The sequence below is a fragment of the Bolinopsis microptera genome, chromosome 5, assembly GCF_026151205.1.
Source record: "Bolinopsis microptera isolate Bmic1 chromosome 5, MBARI_Bmic_1.0, whole genome shotgun sequence".
In the NCBI taxonomy this organism is placed as follows: domain Eukaryota; kingdom Metazoa; phylum Ctenophora; class Tentaculata; order Lobata; family Bolinopsidae; genus Bolinopsis; species Bolinopsis microptera.
The window spans coordinates 6,546,655-6,570,140 of NC_087076.1; the positions used below are offsets into that span (position 1 = coordinate 6,546,655).

General features: G+C 40.1%; 1 protein-coding gene across 7 annotated transcripts; it reads left to right on the forward strand.

Moving 5' to 3' along the window:
• The first annotated feature begins 4,117 nt into the window (after positions 1 to 4,117).
• On the forward strand, positions 4,118 to 23,265 carry LOC134816042 (uncharacterized). 7 transcript variants are annotated; one of them, XM_063824751.1, is made up of 9 exons: positions 4,118 to 4,327; positions 8,130 to 8,321; positions 8,501 to 9,395; positions 19,899 to 20,124; positions 20,274 to 20,415; positions 20,591 to 20,699; positions 20,840 to 21,035; positions 21,260 to 21,371; positions 22,013 to 23,265. In XM_063824751.1, exons 1-9 carry the CDS (start codon positions 4,140 to 4,142, stop codon positions 22,137 to 22,139), a joined length of 2,187 nt encoding a protein of 728 aa, XP_063680821.1. In that variant the 5' UTR covers positions 4,118 to 4,139; the 3' UTR covers positions 22,140 to 23,265. The 7 variants fall into 7 exon arrangements, with proteins under 7 accessions (XP_063680821.1, XP_063680822.1, XP_063680825.1 ...); XM_063824752.1 differs by having other exon boundaries at positions 20,594 to 20,699; XM_063824755.1 differs by lacking the exon at positions 4,118 to 4,327 and adding an exon at positions 5,409 to 5,470.
• The last annotated feature ends 221 nt before the right edge of the window (positions 23,266 to 23,486 follow it).

Genomic DNA, 23,486 nt, shown 5'->3' on the forward strand with positions numbered 1-23,486 from the left:
TTTTTCTCTCTTAAGCCGAAGCGTGCTTCAAGTCTGAAGTTTTAATTACTATCCTGTGTTTAACATGAAGTGTCGGGTACTATTAGTGCAAGTGCCCTGTACCACTCTAATCGAACTGTCAGGACACTCTTCAGATTCTGTAACCCCAACAAAAACCAAGGAAACCTCCTCTGTATAGTTCTATTACTTCTTTGTTCGTACCATTCACGTATCAGCTAAATTTGTCCGCCGTTGGACATGTTTTAGTGGGTTTCTAGACGAATCTTTATTCTTGGAATTGTCAACACCTATACCAGCAATAAGGTGGACTAAGCCTGCAATTCCCGGCAATAGGTTGTCAATTAGGGCTAAACAGCTTCAGGGTTTTCTGGTTCGTTGTGGTCTATCGGCTAAAAATGTATGTTTGCTTTACTTTATAAATTTTCTCTTTTTTCGGGTTCAAATGTTTAAACAGCAGATGTTGTTTTAAAACTTGATCGTTTTTATTCGGAGTTATATAAATAAGTTTTTCTCACTTATACACGTCGCTGTGTCAATTCCTTTTTCTCACTTAAACGTTGCTGACATACAAAGATCCCTCTGTTTTTTAGCAACCACATGACTGTCAGACAGCAAAATGAAAATAATATAACAATTTCTTTATAACATTATCATTTCTCAGATCCAAGTTATTATGTTTTTCGTAATACTTGTAGGTTATTCAGTTGTGCAGGCAACTTATGTACCTCGATGAAACTTTACTTACTATTTTATCGAACTCAGTTCTCGACTTTATGTAATTTTGCCGATAAGATTTAATTTAGCAAAATGAGGGCAATTAATCAAAATGTCAAGCCTGTCAAAAGAGAAAAATTGACAAGATAGGTTTGTAAACGATTCTTTTAGTCTATAACAACAAATTGTAAATTTAGCATGTCTGCTGCAGTACTCGAATATTAACTTTTAACTTTTAACTTATCAACGATTTTAACTCTTATAATTAAGCGGTTGGTACGTAACGATTCCTTCGTCACAACATGTCAACTGTCTTCTCTCTTCTTCACTTCTTCTACTTTTAATCTATTCTTCTGATCAGAGCTATCACGTGACCTGTTTAACTCTACATCAGGTTTAATTGATCAGTCGGGTAAATGAGAAGCATGACTCATTGTTACCGCAGTGTGCAACCTCTCACATTTTATAACAACTCTGACATGGAACCTTTTGTCAACTTTATCCGCCGTCTATTTTGTACCAATTACACCAAGCCTGCTTAGTCAAGATTCTAATTAGCTCCAACACAGCAGCTGATATCTACTGCGGAATGTTTTGCTGCTAAGCCGTCCTGCTTGACAGTTCCAATTGCTGCTGGCCACACTTCTTAGCCTTGTTACCCGCCGTGACCTTATATCTCGTGTCACGTGACCTTATATCTAGTGTGACCTTATCTAGTGTCACGTGACCTTACCTAGTGTCACGTGTCTTAGTTAGACTAGGAGGTGGAGAACCGGAGAAGGGAGGTTGTGTTTTGGTTCACTCTAATAACTATTTAATCAGTTAATTATCCTTAGTTTACAGAGAAATCCGAGCAGTTATTCATGCTAATTGTTAAGGAAAATTTGTCCGGATAATTGTGCTCGATCTATCCGAGTTGGTACCGGCTATTCATGTCTGGTGGTCCGTGCTGACGTTTACATCCACACATTTTCAGACTTTCTGACGTTTTGTCGATTTTTTTGGTGGTCCGAACTCTTCCGACTGGACATAGGGCATGTGTCATATCAGTCAAAGATTCTGACGAAAGTTGGTTTACTTGACTATTCTATTTTTATATTCTTTGCCTGATACCTCCTTTCTGGAGTGAAAGTCTACTACTCCGTCAGGTCGTCAAGACGACTTCCTGAAAACTTTGTTTCCAGTCGCAAGATTTATTTGTCATCATCTCAAAGGTGTTTGTCGCACGTTTTTAAATTGAAAGAACCAACGTAAGAGGCGCCGAAAAAGTCAAACAAAGCAAATGATTTGTACTTTCGGCCTTCGTCATACAAAAGTTCCGTTTTAACAGGGTTAAGGAGGGTTGTTATGAAGTGATCGTGCTGTTATACCATCCTCCCAGTTATTTATATTTGATTTTCTACTGTTGACGGCTAAACTCTGCTGAAATAGCTCAGAAATTAGAATGTGGCCGTGGTATTTCAAATTTCTTTCATCTCCAGCAGGCTTTTACCGCACATTTAATTTCATTTCACCGCTGCAGATGCAAGGCAAATTACCAGCTGCTGGGGAAAGAAAAAAAAATTCCACTTTACAGAATCATGTTATATTTTTGCTGCTGCAAAGTACCGTTCAAATGCAATATCATAAAAAGAAGAGACGAACGTCTAATCAAGACTTTTTGTAAGAGTAAAATTTGAGTATTTAATTGTGAACTGAAGGGTTTTAGCCTCAAACGTTGGCAGGTGCTTATCGTGAGAGTCATACGAAACTGCAGGGTTTAAAAGCAACCGTCGGTCAGTGTACCAACTTTTAACTGTTCAGCAGTCGTCCACCACCTGCATAATAATGAGACTCAGATAATAATATTACTAATCTTGACTAGAACTTCTAGAAGTTCATGTTCCGAGCTTCGTGAGGAGCTGTGCAAATTTAATGTCAAGACGTAAATTTAACAAGTGGTAGGTACTGGTAGCGTGTTATTTGTTGACGTTTATCAGTCTTTTTTAAATCCTCTGGTCGTTGCCGTTTTTGTATTTCTTTCTTATTGATGAAACCTCTGGTATGACTGGTTTTGTTCGCAAATGAGCATAATAAAGATACTACTTAAACAGGTGTCCTTAGAAAGGCGGATGTAGGGCGCGGTATCACGTAGACTTTCTATCAAATACGTGTTGAAATAAGAGATAATCTGCTTATCAACAGGACATTGAACAGTTGATCGTTCAAATTGACATGCAATTATTTTTAGTTACATCCTTATTAAATAATCATGTTTCGACAATTGTTTAATGTTTTCGGTTGAACTTGCCACTCCGTACTTTCTTGCTTGTAAAATTCAGCCCCATCTCAGTATTTAAACGTACATTAGACTAGGTTCATCGTACAGATGTAAGTATTATGGGATAGTTAGCCCCACTGTAATACCCAGTTTCCTGCAATCTAAGTTGGTACTGTACTCTATTTAGGTTCTTCTGAGGTAGTTTCTTTTGTATCTCCCAGTCCTTGCTCTATACATGAACTCACTCCACTTCATTGACATTGTTGCTTGTAATCACGATATTAGTCCTACGTTTTAGAGCCCCTTTTCAGTGAATGATTACCATTTTGTATATTTAAGGAATCAACTACTTACTCAGTGTCTTGACTTTAATTTCTACCCTAACTTTATTGATTTGCTGTGAGGCGCCGCTTTACTTGACTTGTTCGAGAATCGTACAGTATAGACGGGAGAGGACTTGTATTATGTAACACTAGCTCACAGCTGCTTCAATGATCTGCTCGTCCCATAACTGAATATCACTATTCTATAATACATGACACTGACAGTAAATTGGGACGTTCTTTACAAGTCAGATCCCAGTCAGATCCCCTGTCCCTTGTCGGTTGTCCCCGCACCATGACGTTAATCATTAGTGGACGTGTGTCTGTCAGATTGTTACTTTTGTTGACTATCTCAATTTATCAATATAATATAGTACTGCACCCACTCAAGCGTTGTAGGCAGCAGATGTCCACCTTTTTTCGAGTTACCAAATATTACAAATGCAATATTCGTCTCCTTACGATTTAGCTTCGAATTTCGCTGATTTCGCAAATATTGCTGTCCGATATCAAGTGGTAGATCTAGACTCTAGAGGTAGTAGTTTTAGATCACTTTAGAGCTGATAGTTATCATCGATTATAATGTCATTCGTATTGCAGCTGTATTTTCTAGATTACCAGTATTATTTACCAGAAATAGACAACTATTTACGATTACGTAAGTAGTAATTCAATGACCTCTATTTTCTATTTGTATATTATTTTGCCTCAACCTGCACGCAAATAATAATTATATCACTAGTATCACCCCAAATATCTCCGATGGTAGGTATTGAGCATATCCACGATACACTTTATTTCCTAACCTGACTTCCCCCATAGCTTGTATGATCTGAGCGGCTATGATGCCGGACGCACTAATCAGTGGAGGGCAGCTGTGTCAGAACAGAGCATTGAGCCCCACCCGTAGCAACAGCTGCAGACACCAGAGTGGAGTGATCAGGAGGGTGGCTGGCAGTCAGAGTCTCAGAGGATGCCCCACTTTACCTACCACTCGCTGTAGTTGTATCCTCATTTCTGCCAACGCTAGGTGAGTGGTCTTTAAAGAAAATCGATTCTTGAAATATTAATTTCATCCAATCAGATCTAAACTATGGATTTTTAGAATATTTCTTGATGTGTTAAATTATAAATAGTATTAACACGACTTTAAGACCTCACATAATTTTCTCCCGAGCCCAAAAACTTTTATTCTTAAAACTGAAAATATATCAAATTTCCCGATCCTTTATTCAGTTGTGAACCACATGTCTTCAAATTTGGAGTCGAGAATGTTCTAATTAATGTGCAATTGGTACTGATTAGCCGCAATAATCCACACGTGGTCAATTCTAGACTCGTCTTTAGTGATATAGATAATGAACAACGAAAATAATATTAGTGAAGACTTATAATTTATATGCGTGTCTATTCTGGTCAAAATTAACACCAAGCTCTGAGCTATTCTAAGCGTCGCTGGATTTTATATTTTCAAATTTTATTTTCTCACAAGCAGCTACCTACCAAACATTCCTCATGCTCTTTCACTGTGGACCACCACCCATTTTAGCAACTCTTGATTAACAGTTCTTTGTTGACTTCTGCCTCCCTTCTGCAACGTAAAAGTCGTAAATATCTTGCGAGCGTACAAGCCAGCACTAAGAATCCTCAACAATTGCACAGTTCCGCCCTTATCCTCCCTTTATTCCTATACTTATCACTGAAGAACACGCCAAACAATAACGGACTTCCCTGCTAACATGTTAAAGGCTCTTTCCCCGTCCGCCCTTGCATACTGCTGGCTCCGCCAACATATTCGTAAAAATCATTCATGTCAACATCAATCTAGGACTGAACGCAAATATTTTTGAATGGTGTGGTCTGATTGGATAGTGTCGTTTATGTGCTTTGCTCTGATTGGTTGATGTGACAAATACTGTGAAATGCTGTGGTTTGATTGCAGGTTGTTGTGAGCAAGTGCGGCTAACTTATTGTATCACTACTACTTGCTCGTACTTATACTTTATTCCGAGTTTAACGATAGATGAATAGTTTATTCACAGCCGACTTGTTTCAATGGAAATTAAAACCCTGTTAGAAATTTAAAGCAGAAATTTAAAGTAGAAATTTCGCTGAGATTGGCTGTTTTGTTCTCTCTGGATTCAGTTTGAAAAACTGCTTCAATGTGCTTCATGTAAGTCAACGAATTAGTTTTGACATATTTCACGGTTCTGATTGTTGCTTGATTACACACTTTCACACGATTTAAACAGTGACCAATCTCGATGATCACAAGTTATCACTCAGTATAGCCACCGTTCCAGTCTCTCTCTCTCTGGCTCAGTGGCTTAGTTGGTTAATCTGCTTGTCTACTGGCCCTGACGTTGCGAGTTCGAATCCCAGTTGGGCCAAGATTTCAAAATTGATGGGCAGCCGTCACTCACCAAACCATGGTGTGAATGGTAGTGGCTCTCATTAGAGCTGCGAAAATAACACGAGTGCATATGCCTGGGCCAGCGTCCCGACTATGCTGCAGGGAAATCTGTACCGAAAGGACCGTGGCCGCACCGCAAAAGAAAAGGAGATCGGCCCCTCGATCCTAGCTTGCTAGGTTCGCCATTGTTGTGTTGTTGTGTTGTCCAGTCTTTAAGTGGTACAAGCTCGTTAATTCTAACTTGTCATCTGGTATTATCTTGTCTGGGTTCCACCCTAACCAACCACTCACCACTTACCACCATCCTCAATCAACCTCATCTCTACAAAAACTCAAATTTAGCAGCACCTAGATTAGGAAGATCTCTCTCTCTCTCTCTCTCTCTCCCTCTCTCTAATGTCTCTTTTCTCACTGGGAGCAGGGAGGTGATGATGGAACAGTGTTGTCAGGTGCCTCTCTCTAGCAGTATATATTTTAACACCTTGAATCAGTGATGAGTAATGTGAACTGGCCCGGAAACGCGGACCCTCCAGGTGAGGTATCATCGGTGCTGCATGGTGCAGATATTTGTACCTGATGAGTGTTGTAATTGTTGGCCCTTTGACAGTTGCGGGAACACATTATTGATGATCGTATCTTTCAAGGATACGTTTTGCTAATGAAATCGTAGGAAAACCTGTTGGTAAGGCGTGATAAACCACGTGTTGTGATCACGTGACGGCCCACTTAATAGTTTCTAGTGATGTCAGTATTGATAATTACTGAGAGGTTGGAAAACGTTGTGCATTGTGCAATCAGGTTTGAGGATTTGAGTTGCCTCACATCTGACATTTAACCCTTTACATAACGTTCAGTTGACAGTTATCACGGTTTCTATTTCCATTGCTCTCACAGCTGCGACTTTAAGTCTTTCGTAACAAGCTTTGCTAACCGTTTTATTTTGAAGCATCCACTTGCGTGCAATGTTTATGTGGGAAAGGTGAGTCCGGGGAGGTCTATTTATAAAGGATTTTATACTTGTATTTGCCATATTCTTATCTACTTCCTGGAGTGGTAATTATTGCACCATTACCCTGAGTATTATCTAATTAAGATAACAAGTTTTATCACCGTGCAATGAGGTGCCCCATACTCAGAGAACCTTATCTTTCACCATCCGTGCCTTTAAGTCTACCCAGTTCCCGACTTTGTTCCTACTTCGATTGTTTCGCCCGTGTTGAATATCACAAATTAGAATCTCCTTCTTTTTTTTTGAGTTTGTTGACCTTGTTCGGTTTGCAGTTGCATGGAGTTCGAGATGAATTTTAATTAGTTGAAATGTTTGCACTCGCCAGTCACGAGGTTTGCTTTGATCTTTTAAGGATAGTTATAATGCAAGAACTTTATTCTTTACCTACGACCCTCAGTTTTTTTAAGTAGCATAAAATGTGGGGTTTGGACAGTTGTTACGGAAAACATTTTGTGCTTTGGTGGAGGTTTTCAGCATCTCTTTCTTAGAGGTTCTCCTGTCGTGAATCATCTTGGTTTGTTTCAAATTGATCTCCGAGCCAGACTGAGTCTGGTCCAAGTTTCGATTCCCAAGAAAATAACTAAACTTTACAGAAAAGATGACATAATGGTGGTCATTATATGGTTGCACGCTTGTTAATTGGGGGGTTGGTGTTCCTTCTCACGGACGCAGCATCTATACGTACCGGACGCGGCATCTATACGTACCGGACGCGGCATCTATACGTACCAATCTCTTAAATACTAATCGTACCTGTGATCCGACTTTTGTAATTGCCAAGACTTTTGTAAATTTTCAAGTGTCATGTCTGCTTTTGGCGTGTTGCCCTGGCACTATGACGGATGTAACTCCTCTCTATTCATTGTCATACCTCGTTACATGAACGTTGTGACAACAAAGCTCATAAGCTTGCTCGGCGACTATCCCATCCTGCACCGACATCATGCTTCAGTATTTTAAAGTTCAAATTTGCATATATCCGAGAACATATTCATTATTCAACGTCTGGTGCTTGACTCGTGCAGAGATGCTGAAAACTTAGTGACTTGTAGAGCTGCTGATTCAAGCTTGGCAACTTATAAGTTACAGTCGCCCTATGAGCTCCAAGCGGTTAACTTATAATTCATTGTCGCCCCACATCCAAAGCTTCTTCTACCACTTTTACCTCGTGTAGGTTTCTACTTCGAAACCTTACTTTAAAACCCAAACCACACCTTGCACATCGCGCGAAAATTGACAACTAAACCCGACTGAAATCGCACAAAGTCGCATTACCAAGTAATTGTTAGGTGACATCAAAAACATCTCACCTTCACGTGTCATCTACTGTTCCAATATTCTTCAGACAAACAACCGGAACACGACCGGGACGATTTCAGTAGTTGGGTCCCTGACTTTTACTTGTTTCAGTACGAAGAGATCGCCTGGTTCTCGGAAGATGAGAAAGAGTATCCTGCAGTTTGCCAAGAAGTTGTGGAGCTCGGAGGACAGTGGGACTAGGAGGGCGCTGTGTACTAATTGTAAGACAGACCCAGTCACCCTGAGTTCCCTCTGTAAGAAATGTTGTAGAAGATCCACTGTCTGCGCTGCTTGCTATTCTAGGTTTGAGCATTTTGTTTTAAATCACGTATATTTGATTTTTGATGTTTTCTTGGTCTATTAAGATTGTTGGTTTTTTTTGGCAGATAGTCTGCTTAAAACTAATGCTCTTTGGTTGTCAAATAATTTCGAATGTTGTGTAGTCTGTCTCAAATAGAGGTCTAACGTTACTCCTGTTACAGGATTCTGTCCCTGCACCACACCAGACTGGATAGATACGGCAGCTTAGAGGACAGGACCTACAAGTGTCCGGACTGTAACTTGTCCCCTGTCAATACGTCTCCTCACACCAACATTTTAGAAGACAACAGTGTCTCCTACATTACTCCACAAAAAGTAAACAACCTCTCCGCCAAGAAGGCAGACACTGATCCATTGTCGAGGTTCGTTAACAAGCGAACCCTCCCTAGCCTCACCTCGCCTCCCCCTCCCGCTAGGATGCCTCTCAGTTTCTCAACTTCAGCTCCTGTCACTCCTGTCAAACCAATCTCCCCTGTCAAACCCTTATCCCTGGAGAAACCCTCGTCACCAGGGAAACCCTTGACTCTGGCGAGACCTACATCACTCGTCAAAACTATCACTCCGGTGAAACCTCCCAGACCGGTGAACCATGTCAAACCGGTGACTTTAACAAAACAGAAATCATTCTCCAGCTCCGACTCTGAATATCAGTCCTGTTCCGAGAATGTAGATCCGGAAAGTCCCTTTACTCCGACCACTCCTACACCAGCTCTGGGAGACAGGACTAGTTATGTGTTTCCTGGTAAAGACAATCTTCCGGACAAAAACAAATACTCTTATCAAGATAACAATAGATACAATTATAATATGGAGGACAAAATAATGCCTGTAGTCCCTGAAACGATCAAATCGCCCAAAGTGCTGGAGAACATAAACAACAACAAATGCGTCATAGTGCTCAATAAAGATCACGAAATGCCACGAACGGTGGCCGTAGCAACCAAACCCACCCCTCCTGTGTCCATGGTAACAAGATCGCGGGTGTCGAACCCTAACCGCCCCGTCATGATAAGGTCACGTGCTATTGAGGAGTCTGACGAGTTCCAGAACGTCATGGTGAGTACAAGTTTAGTTTTTTTCTGTTATTGTTCGTTCGTCTTGTATTGTAGTGTAGTATTTTCTACAAGTTGTGTATAGTGACGTATGTTGTGTTTGTATAGTGACGTATGTTCTGTTTGTGTAGTGACGTATGTTGTGTTTACTGTTTTGATGTATTATCCGACCTCTAACTGGTTTGGTTCTAGGTTTGTTCATAGTTACATTAGTGTAAAGGAGTGGCACAGTTGGTCGGTGCTTGACACAGGGTTTTAATCTGATGTTGGGTCACTTGGGCACAATAGGGCAAAGGACTCCCGCCAATTCTGTGCCCATGACGTCACTAGGGACTACAGCAGAGTGTGTTGCCGCCCGCCAGATGTTCTATGTTGTCAGTGTTAATGATCATTACATCTGTTATTTGAAACTATTTGGGTGCTTACAAAGTGCATATCAGTGCAATTTTCACTTTTGTTAGCCATAACATACGAATCTTCGGGAAGATTCGAGGAGTTGCCTTTACAATTTCTTGCAACTCGGATTTTCACCCGGCCCGGTGCTCCACACAGCTAACATTTAGTGCTATTATTCCATATTTGAATCGATCTCAACACAGAGGATGGCTGAAATATAGCCGTTAGTGTATAGTGAGACACTTTCCTCCATTCAGCCTTTTGGAACTGTTATTAACTCTCATATTGCGATGTTGTTCACTCCAGCAAGCTATACATTACGTCTCCCCAGCATTAACCCCGTCTCCAGCAAGCTATACATTACGTCTCCAATATTATAATATGAGCTGCTCTGTTGCACGCTGGTCCGACCCCAGGGGCGTTGCCAGCCAGTTGGTTAAAGGACCATCCTGTTGTAAGTTTATCTGTGGTAAATATACTTCAGTATTTCTAGACCCCGTTCTTTTTTCTGAACTACTCAACCTTCAGTTTTGTCTCGGTTACCTCTCTGGTGGATATTTGAATTCTTGTTGCGTAATACTTATACCTTGTGTGAGTTTTATTTATTGGGCCATCTTTTGCTTTAGTTTTCAGTTCCTTAAATCACTGATCCAAGTCCGATGATTTCTATTTCAAAATTCCGTGTTTTGTACCTGGTTTTTGGTTAGTCGTTCTCAAATTTAGTTGCTGGATCTTTGCCAAATAAGTCTTGTTATCGATAGGTTATTATGTTTGTTTATCACAGTTACCGCTCTTTTAGCATAATATTTACATGTTACTTGCTTGACTTACAGTTACATCCACTAACAATCATAACTTATACAGCTAAGCTCATTCGTGATCCATTTATCTTGCTGTTCTGCCGTGTAATACCTCTTATTCTTAATTAATTTACCTAATTCATTAATTTGCGATAAGAAATTTGGATACAAGATAAAGTCAATGCTGTCGCAGTAACTTAATCTCATTTCCAGTCATGTATGCTTGTACTCAGTTATATTTTAAATATCGCTTTGTCAATAATCTAGTTTCCAATGTCTAACACGAATATTTGCTGCGTGAAATTAACGTTCCAACATTTCCAACTTCAAGAGAACACCCAATGTAAAACTAAAAGTCATTGCAAGATCAATGATAAACCCAGAATTAGATCCGGCTCTACTTCCTCTAACTGAGTATGTCCCCTAGTGTAACTCAACACCTTTCTTTCTTGCTCATGGGACTCAGCCAGCCCTGTAAAACTTGTGTTTCTCTAGGATGTCAGGGCGGCAGTGGTTCTCTGTCAGTCGCAGCTGGACTTTATTCTTTTGTTGTGGGTTTTTAGTAGGGCTCTAAATAGACGTCAGAGAGTAAAATGTGTGATTAGTTTGAAGCTTCTGGTTGGAGTATTATAGACTGGACAAATACACTCTTTTACGGTTCACATGACGATCATGTCTTATAAAGCTGAAGCTGAGGTTTTGTTACCATCATACAGCATGACTATCATGTCATAATAACTGACTATTATTAATATGCACGACCTATATAAACACCTACATGGAACTACTATTTTGAAACCTGCTGTAAGGTTGGTGTAGGTTGACACGACTATCAAATTCTTTGTCTCCTTTATCAAATTCTTTGTCTCTTTGCATTTAAAACTGTGAATTATCGTGTACACCTGTGACAAAAATAGTAGAATACTTTTCTATTTAGGATACTCGACACTATTTGAAACTTTTCATGCGTCACACTAAACTAAGATATACTTTGTTGAACTTCTGCAGCTTTTCCTTTCTTTTCAGAGTGTTCGTGATTCCAGATCCCTGAACTGCGTAATAAGTTGTCAGGAAGGTAAACACATTGGCTCTCAATCGTGCTATGAAATAGGGTTTCGCACTGTAAACCTATTGAATCCCTTTTACCCCTCAAAAGTTTCGAGAGGTCGACAGTCTTTCTGTCACTAAATGTCACCTTCTTCCACACATCTTCACCTCCAACAAAACTCGTAGAGAAACTTACTATAACTCCTGCCAGTTTAACTTGACATCCAGTGCTTCGCGAGTTTGCGATAGAAACGTTTTCTTGTGATGTCTATGGTTAAACCAGTTGTTGTTTAAATATTGGCCCGTGTGGCACCCACGTGTTGCTACAGCAACCCCACGTGCTGCTACAGCGACACTGATAAGCTTATGGTTTCAACTTTCATCCCCACCTCAACTCTTCCACGGCTTGATTGGTTGGAGTTTGTGGTGTTTAAACCAGAAACCATTCAACAAGTGCCAAACGTGATTGAGTGGTTGTCTTGCCGCCTGCGCTGTCATTATCTTTCGCTCGCTTCGTCATCACTTTGCCCTGTTGACGCTCGTTGCTCATTTAATAGACACTTTCTTCTTGCTGGTCAGTTTTGCCAGATTTGTTGATTGTCGTGTCATTTGAAGCAGGAGATAAGATTTGTGAGGTGTGATTTGAAGTGTGATCAAGAGAACAGACAGCTTTGTGAGGTGTGATAAACAGTTGAGATATGAGAGATATGCTGGTTGCTGGAATGGAGCTGATCGGTCCTGGGACTCTGGTAGACCCTCTTTCCCACATCGACCCTCTGTCACAGGTATGTCCCCACACGTGCAGACTGCAGATCACCGGGTCTGAAGTGGAGACAACTTGTTTAGAGCCTGATCTTCCTTATCTTCTATCAGCTCGATTAGTGATCAGATAGGTCACAGTTTGATAAGAATTCCCAACTATGATTACTTCCTGCACTGCAAGGACTACGATTTCTATTAGCTGAACATCTACCGATATAAGAAATAAGAATTAACGCTATACTGTAAGTGTAAACACTACTTTTCACGAAACACTTTGCCTTAGAAGTGAGAACTGTATCATTCGCTTGTTATCACCAGATTAACCGTAACAAATACTGTAGACTCGGCCTCTTAATACGCATTCTTTTCAATATTTTATTTTACCCACGACTTATATATTAAGATATCCAGTACATTTAACTTAGTGCCCATTGTATATGATAACTGTTTCAATTCGCCGAGTATAACACCATGCCATAATAGATGATAACCGTCCTCAGACTTACCAGACAAAGATCAGCATTATTGTCTCAGGAAGGGCTATTGTATCCGTTTACTAAAGACTAAAGCACAATTAAAATTCCATGGTAGAGTTTATTGGCATTGTGCGGACCGCAAGCTGTAACCACTGCTATTCTCACCTGTTCAGGCTGCGACTTCGCTCCTCCGTTCTCGTTTTTTTGGTTGGATTTTATTGACACTTGGTATTTTCATTTTTGTGTCGTCTCACTTTATTGAGACGCTAAATTGCCCTGAAAATTTGACACATTTTACTGATGTAAAAGTAGGCTAGGATCAACTATATGTTAACTTGTGAGTTTTCTTCAGGTTGTAGTTTTAAGCTATTGATAGGGATATGTATCGTACACATTCCAAAACAGCGACGGCGCGATAAAATTGTTCGGCCGCCGCGTATTGTAAGGTCCAGGTCCTCTGATCAGAATAAACTTGAGGAATTGAGCGGCAGCAGTCTTACACACATATATGCATGTGCCCAAAATGTACTCCACGCCAATAAACTGATAAATTCCTGAAATACCAACAGTTGTTAACTTTAAGATAAAGAACAATAGACTTCCATACATCGTGCCCACTTTAAGATCGATCTCCTCAGCGCCAGTTATCATTTCTTGATGATGTTTTCGGTGTTGTACATTTTTTATTGCCGTGGTGGCGTGCGATATAGTCAATTCTGGCCTTGCACTTTCGCTTCCTTGCGAGATTTGTATTACTTAAAGTTGTACTCAAATCATAACTTTTTGCTGAGTAAGCGTACGTATTATAATAGGAAAGTAAAGAAGTTTTGAACTTGACTGATGACGACACAACATGACAGATCCCTCTGATTGGGTGGTTACCCAAAATCTTCCCATTTAAGATGTACTACAAATCTTATACTATTATACTTGAGCGATGCACTTGTAGTGCACGGGTCCCGCGTCAAGCTCTATAGTATCACAACTTGAGTGGCCTCCTCTTCTCAATTTAGAATAACACCGTAACACCACTGCCGGGTGGCGTCATCTCGCCCCGCGTTTATTTTCAGCCACATAATTATACCACGTCACGTGGCTTGATAAAGGGTGATTATTGGTCTGGTTAGCGCGGCATTACAGCCCATTATTATAGTTCAGGGAATTTATTACCTGTATATCGCCGCATGTACATGAGTCCAGTTCACTCGCCGTTTACGTTTTACATGGTTTCTCTCTTCTCTTTTTCCCGCCTTCCTGACTTTTAGCATCGACTGTAACAGCAAGTTCACTTAACTTTTCAGTCGCTGTCTTTCTTAATAGGATTTTAAAAGCTTGTTAATAATATGATTTTAACTTCTAGTTTTTCTCTTTGTTACTAATTATTTGCTCCAATGAGTTTCAGTTTCGTCATAGCATGTCAATGCTCATTGCTCACTGCTCGGAAGACCTACTGTTTTCTTGCTGTCAGTTTCGATTTCTGGGAATTCCAATTTCTATTTGTAATTATCAAATCTCTATCTGAGCTACGTCAATAAATTCACCCGTCGTTTCATGGCTTGTTCCGATAAAAAAGGAACATGTGTCATTATCATGAAACCAGTTTCCCGTAGGTTGTCTCCAACTTCAAAGAGCAAATTATACGTTTCTCTACCAGATGTAATTTAGATCTGGCAATATTTGACAGCTAGTTTCTACGACCCAGACACCTTGCACTCGGATCGGAAGGGTATTATAACCTCATGATCGGTTATAATACCCTTCCGATCATCCAAGTTTCAGCTGCCTCAATGATAAAGTTATACGAGGGTTACGGCATTCAATAAAAGTTATTAGCTGAGGGTTGTATAAGTGACTGCAGATATCAGGATCGTCACTTTACTGGCTGTCTGTTCTCCATTAGCTCGTGTTTCTAGTTGGTAACTAATAGTTTGAGATTAGGTATTAAACGTATACGACTTACAAGTGTGTTTCTAATGTATTGGATCAATCCGATCCTTATTCCTTAGTGAATCCGCTTCCTTCAAAATATAACCTTATATTTTGCAAGTTCAAACTTCAAAGAGTACCGATTGTCGGAATACACGCATCTTTCCTACTCAGAATTCATTCCTTATAGAGTAATAGGATAAGTTGAGGACTATATTTCATCTATACAACCAGAAAGAATACTGTTTTGTATACCATATCGGTTCAATTGTTGAACTATTGTACTGTTCAACTGCTGAACCCTTATACCGTTCAATTGTTGAACCCTTATACCGTTCAACTGTTGAACTCTTGTACTGTTAAATTGTTGAACCCTTGTACTGTTCAACTGCTGAATTGTTGGATGGTTCACGACAGTGTCCATTGTTAACACACTCTTCTTGCAATAGTAATTATTCCCTTAGTCCCATACATGCTATAATCGATTATTATTCGGACAAAATAGTAATTTCTGGACTCTGGTTGACTTCACACTGTTACCAGCTATTTTCTTACTGGTCGTTTGAAGAGATGTAGATTGTAGTGTGCTGGTATTGGTGGAAGTATTGCCTTATCGTTCATGTTTTCATTTCTGGAGAGCATATTCTTATATTTGCTTGTTGATCAAACAATTCCTAACTTCACTACCAAGTATACCAGTACAGTATCTATTGTTATACTCTGAAACTGTATAGTTTTACTGTACACGACTAGTTACCTGCATTTACCAACTACAGGTAGCCGGCACCAGTAACATTACGTAAACTGCAACATTGTTTATTGTCTGTACAGGAAACGTATCACACCACTCATCATCACGTGACTCATGATCACGTGACAGGTGTGTGAAGTGCGCTGGTTACCGTGGCAACGCTGACAACCTGTCAAGCCCGTTAAACGGTAACTGGGTTAACAAGCTGGTGTTTGTAGACCACGTGACTACGGCTTGTTACCTATAGCAACGTGTAACATGCGCACACAGCACACGTGTACCCGTGTACAGGAAGTAAGCATACAGGGTACACTGGTACACTAATGAGCTAAGCGTCCCATTTAGTGAACATTAGCGTTAAGGTCCAGGGTTCTTAGTGATAACAAAAAGATTGCTCCCCACAGTCCCGGGTCACCATTGGTTGCCTGGTCACACACGTGATTCGTCACGTGATTTGTTGTATTGTAGCTAAAACAGGTTAAATTGAATAGCAGTAGTGGGTGCATTAGCGCATGTCACGTGTCTTCATCCTCTCCTGTGGTTGGCTGGTTTGTCATGCCGTTTGCTCTTCGTGCAGCACTAATTGTCTGCCTGGTTTCGTTCACCCGCTCTATTCTGCTTCAGTTCACCTCTGTTTTCCCTGAGGTATAATCCCCATAACCCCAACACGGATATCTCCTTGCCCAAGTTTCCTCGTACCCGGTGTGGTCGAACAACAGGAATCACCACGAGCTTGAAGCTCTGTCAACACCGACCGAGCTGTCCGAAAAGAGTTTGTAATTGTAGGCTCAGGAAAGAGTTCCGGTCATGTTCGCAGTCTGTTTTAGGGTGAGTTAACACCGTTTTCTGCTTTCTAATCTGCTAAATTCTTCGTAAAAGTCGCCCGCTGCCAATCAAATACATTCTCACCCCAATCCGCGTTTTGTTCCGTAAGAAGCACTAACAATTTCCTACGTAACACCACACCGGGTGAGTAAAGATGACGTCGTTCTAATCATTATATTGAAGAACAGTTCAACAGTAGTAACAGTTGACCGTGGTTATGTGTGTGCGTGTGGATTTAATGACCTAAGTGGAGTCACTATTTGTACGGAGACAGTTAATGAGGACTCGTCTTTACATTTCGCAATCCTCATCTCTGGTTTGGCCGCGGCTCTCCGCTCTTTGTATTACAATTACAATTTACTATTCTTTAGCATTGCTTTGTGTCGTCCATTATTATAGTAAGCCTCGGCATATCTGACATTCCAAAGTTCTTGAATCTTCAAGAATCCGCCCAATCGGAGAATCTGAATTGTGCCTTATCTACAAGTGTAAAAGATAAGATAAGAAGATAAAAGAGCTGATATTCCTGTAAAAGAGATATTCCTGTTGCAACTGTTTTGTGATGTGTGAGCTGTGTGAGCTCTGCGCCCATATCCAGGTAACCGTTTATTGACCAATCAGATTCAGTGTTACTGATCACGTGACTAAAACCGACCAATCACAGATCGGCAGGCATCCTAGCGACTGACCAACTGTAACCCTTGTTTTTTACTAAACAATGAACTATCCATGAAGTTACATGTTAAATTTGTTAAAGTTTGTGCTTTGAAGTTTTTGATACTGTTTCGACTGTTTAAAAGCACCTTCAAGTTACAGTACACTTCAGAACAGTAACTGTTATTTCACATTTCACACTTTGCTTTTAAAGCAACAGTTAGCTGTATTGTGTGCCTTATAGCTAGCCCTGTACGCTGCTAAATGGAGTACCATTCAGGATATTCTTTTTACTAAGTTACTAGTATTTTGATGTTTCATTAGTAGGAGAGCCTACTTTATTCTTGCTGTTATTATTTATGTCATAAAGTAGGGTATCATTATCATGCGTCCTGTAGTAGTGTATTTCATGGACAGTTCCTTCATATTGCTCACTGTCCACCTCAATATCCACCTCGTAATTGCTCTATTTGTGTACTGCTGGTGTAACGAGAGTGTGTGCTGAATAATGCACTAAGTGTAACATTCATTAACTAATTAGTCGAGAGATAAACCTTCTAATTGCCGTCTGGATCCATCTAATGATTCCCTCACCGACCTCCGTTTTTCCTAATTTCTCTGCCAGATACCGCAGAGCAACTGTTTCTTTCCTAGACCACAGCTTGAGTCAGATGTTGTGTATTTCTTTCTCACTTTCTGAACATATACTAGCCTCTTGTCTGCTATTCGTCAGTGGGAACGCCAAATCAGTGCTAAATGACGTTTCGTGTGTACTTGTGGTAATCGTGGATTAGCATAAGGGTGTATTGAGGGCCAGAACAAAGGGTTGCCATTAGATAGGGGCCTAGAAAACGGGGGCCCTTCTCAATTACGTAATTAGCGAGGTAATTATACTCAAATAGGGAAGGCAGCAGATTGTGAGAGGAAGTTCTGGAATAATGGCGGGAATGAGGGGCGTCCGCTCAGGAACATGTGCTGCTATATTCCGCTCCATTTAGAGTATAGACGTGTTCCAATATGTGTGATGTAGATTATAGCCCCCCCCCCCCCCCCCCCCTAGCAGACGCCCTTTTAGTCTCCAGTGTGTCTCTACAGAGCTCAATCAGCTCTTCATTGTTGTGCTGATTATAGGGTTAAATATTGCAGGTGGTTAAATATCAGAGAATGTTACCGATATTGGGTTGTACAAATGTTGCCAAACAGTCTCGTATGTTACTGTAAGTGCCATGACATGTAGTAGTGAGCTTTAATAACCTTGCAGCTTTATTAATCAACCTCTCCTGCATGCTGTTAGCTTGTTTAACGTATAATCAGGGCGTGAGCAGGCACCTTAGAGTGACAACCAGACACGTTGCTATTAATATATCGGGTACTGAAGTTACATGTACTATAACCATTTCATGCCAATTTAATTACAATTCCAGACGTTAATCTTACGTTAAGGGTTGTTATTCAGAAATCGTTAAAATCCCTCATTACAGCTGTTGTACCTGAACTTTCTACCTTAAAGTTCATTAACCTGTTTAAAATCCAAGCGAACTCAACAGCTGGTTTCCATTGACGTTAATCTTAAGTTTCTGCAAGCTATATCTCGCTTACTCTCCACCAATAACGTAGTTGCACGGCTTCAGTGGGGTGTTTATTTTGGTCAGTTATTAAACTTACTGCTATCTTAAACTCCACGTTACTGCAGAATACACACGGCCCCAAAAAGGAACACTAATCGATATGTAGGACGTATGAAGTAGTAAAGTTAATAAACAACTGATAAACCTTTCAGCAGATCTACGTACCTAACTTAATGAACCCTATAGTCTAATAGTCTATAGTCTTCAGACTCCTGTCTGAAGACTATAGACTATTAGACTATGGAGACTATAGACTATTAACTGGCGACCTTCAGACTCCTGTCTGAAGGTCGCCAGTTAATCTGGCCCCGAATATTAATAACATCTGTTAAAATGGGCTGGTTAGATGGGCTGTGAGAAGGGCCTCACTACTATTTAATGTGCAAATACCTCACTGTTCTGTACCTGTGAACTCTGGTAACGACACATTATATACTGTCTTGAAACACTTGTCAGCCCTTTTTCGCTTACTTGACTCTATTATGCGTGACATAATAGACTATATTTATCTTGAAGCCGACTTTAAATGATCGAGAGACTCGACAAGTGTTGTTACAGCTTGATGCACTTGTTATTACTATATATCCTTGTTCTAGTTTACTTCCTTGACAAGTGTAACTGACATCCTGTCAATATATTATATAGCTTGATCTAAACCTGTTTATAGAGAATACAACTACCAGCTCTATCTCTATATTTATGATATTATCTATGATATTATCGTGAGACTGGATGTCAAAGTCGCACGAGCTGCACGACGGCCAAATTAATATTGTCCGATCTACTGGAGCTGCAGTATTTATGTTTGTGTGCCTGATTTTATCGAGTCCACCTAATACGGGCACTAGCTCATGTAATATTGATCTGATTCTTGACATGAGACTCTTGACATGAGACTCTTGACATGAGACTCTTGACAGTAGTTTAGACTCTTTATATCAGAGTTCAGACTCTTATCTAACTAAAGTTCGTATTATTTTGTAGAGTTTACTCAGTTTGTGGTCTTTGTTAACCTTGTATTGAGGAATAATATGTCTTCCTGTGCCAAGACCTGTAGGTTCGTTCTGTGTGTTCTTGCCATTTTGTAAATATATCGCAATTTTTAAAATTATGTAAGATATAAGTGGGCTTTTGAAATGTCTGAGGAAACTGGAATCATTTCAGGGATTACATTCTAAGGTTTTATGTGATTGCTCAAAGTCCTCCAGAAATATGCAGACATTTAACCTAAACATTCCGCAGGTGAAGAGAACGTCTATGGGTGACAATGTGGTTCTCAAACCGGAAATAATCCTCCCTTCTCTAATGCTTGGCAAGCTGCCAGACAAGAAGGAGAACATACAGACAACCAAACCTACGAACGGTCACGTGATAGAGAAAGAGGAAGTTAACGAGCACCAGCCAGCTGTGATGAAACGCTCTTACAGCGAGAGCAGCAAGGATAGACGACTAATCGCTACTAAAAATGGTATTGTTAATTGTCTTCACTTTAGTTTTATCCTCACCACTCACACCGCCGCGTTAGATAATGATAAGCTACAATATTTTGCCAGTGAAATGAACCCTAAGATTTTAAAGCTGCTGATCGTTATCTAACCCTCGTTATCTCCCTCACAGAAAAGAACAGATCTCGACATGGCAGTGTAACGGAAGTCCGGTCCCCACGTGACATAAGTAACGACACTAACGGTACCCCTACTACACGCTCCTCTGTTAAACGTACTGTCCGCATTGCTGAGGAAGCGAACATTGAACACAGGTCCGTTCATCTCAATTGTACTATTTTACTATTGGAAGTTTCCTCGAACAAATGGTCTTATTTCTTGTATTGCAGACATACTCGTGCAATTGCTGTGTCTTCTTTAAAGAGTCTTCAGGTGAACTTCATTTAGTTCCACCTCCTTGTTTCAAAGCTAACCTGGTCCTGCCCTCAGTAGACCCTGCTCTCTGGAGCTAGAACACGTGACCGTGGGTGAAGTTACTCCTACAGTTTATGTTAAGGATAAAAACGATGTCATCGACGAGAGTATTCAGAAAAGCGAGGTATGTTGAGAGATAATCTAAATGCTCGTTGAAAGGAATGCTGAATTTCATAATTCTTCAAAATTTGATCCCCGCCATTAAATACAACAATTACATGTACATTGTACATTGTACACGACTCACCTAAAATCTCCCCACAGTCCGTCCTAAAGCGGTCCTTGTCGGTCTCCAACTCTCGGCTCCAGAGGAAACTATCCAAGAAGCTGCTGAATAAGGAGCGGAACAGTTCCAACTCAGACGAGACAGGGGCCCCAGTCTTCCTGAGAAGAAACCGGAGTTCCAGCTCAGTAGACAAATCATCGCCACCCCCTGACCTGAAACTCATGGCTAACGCAGGTACTAATCAACTTGTGTATAATTATAACAGTACAGCTGATTATTGAAATTAGTTATGTCACCTCAGTGTGCTGACCTTAACCCAGGATCAGCTTAATGTCCGGTTCATGTTCTCGGCCGATCGTTTGTTGTTATGACGATTCGTGCAAGAATCTTGGTACAGATAGTTAAAATCTTATTCCAAATTTCAAGTAATTAATTAGTAATTACAGTCTATATCGCAGGATTAGCGATGGAAGATATCCAAGCGTTTGGTTTGATGTACGTGCAGAGATTGGAGAACAGGATGAGGAACATTGACGCGATGAAAGAGCTGGAGAAGCAGCACAATATAAGGTACAAATAGTTCCACTTGTCTTACTACGTCAACATGTCTTACAGTTACACCAGTAACTTCAACATATGTCTTACAGTTTCAGTTGTAACTACATGTCTTACAGTTTCAGTTGTTACTTCAACATTTCTTACAGTTACAGTTGTATTGTTGTAACTTCAACATATGTCTTACAGTTACAGTTGTAACTTCAACATGTCTTACAGTTACAGTTGTAACTTCAACTTTTCTAACAGTTACAGTTGTAACTACATGTCTTACAGTTTCAGTTGTAACCTCAGTATTTTGTAACGGTTATAATTATTGTAACTTCAACATGTCTTAAAGTTACAGTAGTAACTTCAACAACTCAACAAGTGTTGGCTTTCAAATTAAGTCTATGTAGTCATGCAATTTGCAAATATGGGTTATAGGGGAAGCCAAGGGGTATTTTGTGGTATTTTGAGGAATGGATTTTGGAAATCCCTCATAATAAGGTCCCACATAATACCACAAAATACCCCTTGGCTTCCCCCATGGGTACGATAGACGGCACATTATTAAAGCTACCTTGATGCTGTACATTATTGAGTGTAAGAATCATACACCATTGTTGAGTTTCACACAACATAACCTCTATCTTCCTAACCTTGTTCTCCCTCAGTTGCAGAGAGCGTCTGAAAACAGCACTAGACACCCACGAACAGTTATCAGCCGGATTGGAGGACGTCAAACGTCAACTCAAGGAGTGCATGGAGAAATACCGCTTCATCAGTGAGACTTTCGTGTAGTTGTTATCATAACCTGGATTGTTGTTTCTTGGCCATGGTGATGGTTATCGCTGTCATGGTGATGGTTATCGCTGTCATGGTGATGGTTATCGCTGTCATGGTGATGGTTATCGCTGTCATGGTGATGGTTATCGCTGTCATGGTGATGGTTATCGCTGTCATGGTGATGGTTATCGCTGTCATGGTGATGGTTATCGCTGCCATGATGATGGTTATCGCTGTCATGGTGATGGTTATCGCTGTCATGGTGATGGTTATCGCTGTCATGGTGATGGTTATCGCTGTCATGGTGAGGCTCGTCCTGCACTGTTGTGGTGATGGATGTTGACTGTTGCTGCTGTAGCAAATGTTCATGTTGTAGTAACAAGGACCGTTGTTATCGGTTGTTTTTTATCGACCGCTTTTCATTAACAAAAGTTATTTTTCTAACCTTGGCCTCCGTGAGGCTTCATCATCTTGAATTTTATTTTTCGATTCGTGGAATTTCCACTCCGGTGGAAAATGAACACTGAAGCTCTGAAGTTCTCGCTGAATTTTAAAAGGGTTCTTTGAGGCATGATAACTTTATTTGTTTGATAGTTAACTGTGCACGTGTTTATTTAATTTGTTTGTTTCTAATAATCTTATGTTGATAATTTTAGACGTTTCCAATTGGTTTTATAACAGAAACGTGCCATGTTAAATTAACTTTACTTATAGTACTTTAACTAGACAGTTAACTGTCTGAGATAACTCCTGGCTACGAGTAAAATTTAGTTATACTTGTTTATTGCTGTCTCAGTTTATCGGTGATCCTTTGCGTATTATATAACTAACTACAAGTGGTTACAATACAGACGTAACCAGTAACGGTATTAACTATTATTCTAATATGACTTAATTACAATTATACCCTTTTTACTTTATCCATTGGAAGAATTCTGTGGTATCAAAGTTTCAAGATCATTTAAGTTTAATGTGCGTCAATATTGCGTGCTTAATCGAACTTGCAGCAGCTTTCATATCTACAAATCTTTACTGCTCACTTTCCATTTGGAACTGAACTTATTTAATAAAGTAATAATAATACCATTCTTTGATCATTTTATTTGTATACCATGATTTGAATATAGCTTAAAACCTTGCATTTGTCTGTTTTACTTGGAAATGAAACTTATTTGGTATAATTCTCAAGGTAGTTACACAATTCGTCTTATCTTTATAATATCATGTGCTCTTGTAGTCCAGTAGGAAAACTGAATAAAATGTAAAACCAGTATGTCAAATAATAATAGTACGTGGTCCTACTGCTACTGCAGATACATTAGAGGAATGCAGATGGTATGACAATAGGATCTATTGAGTCAA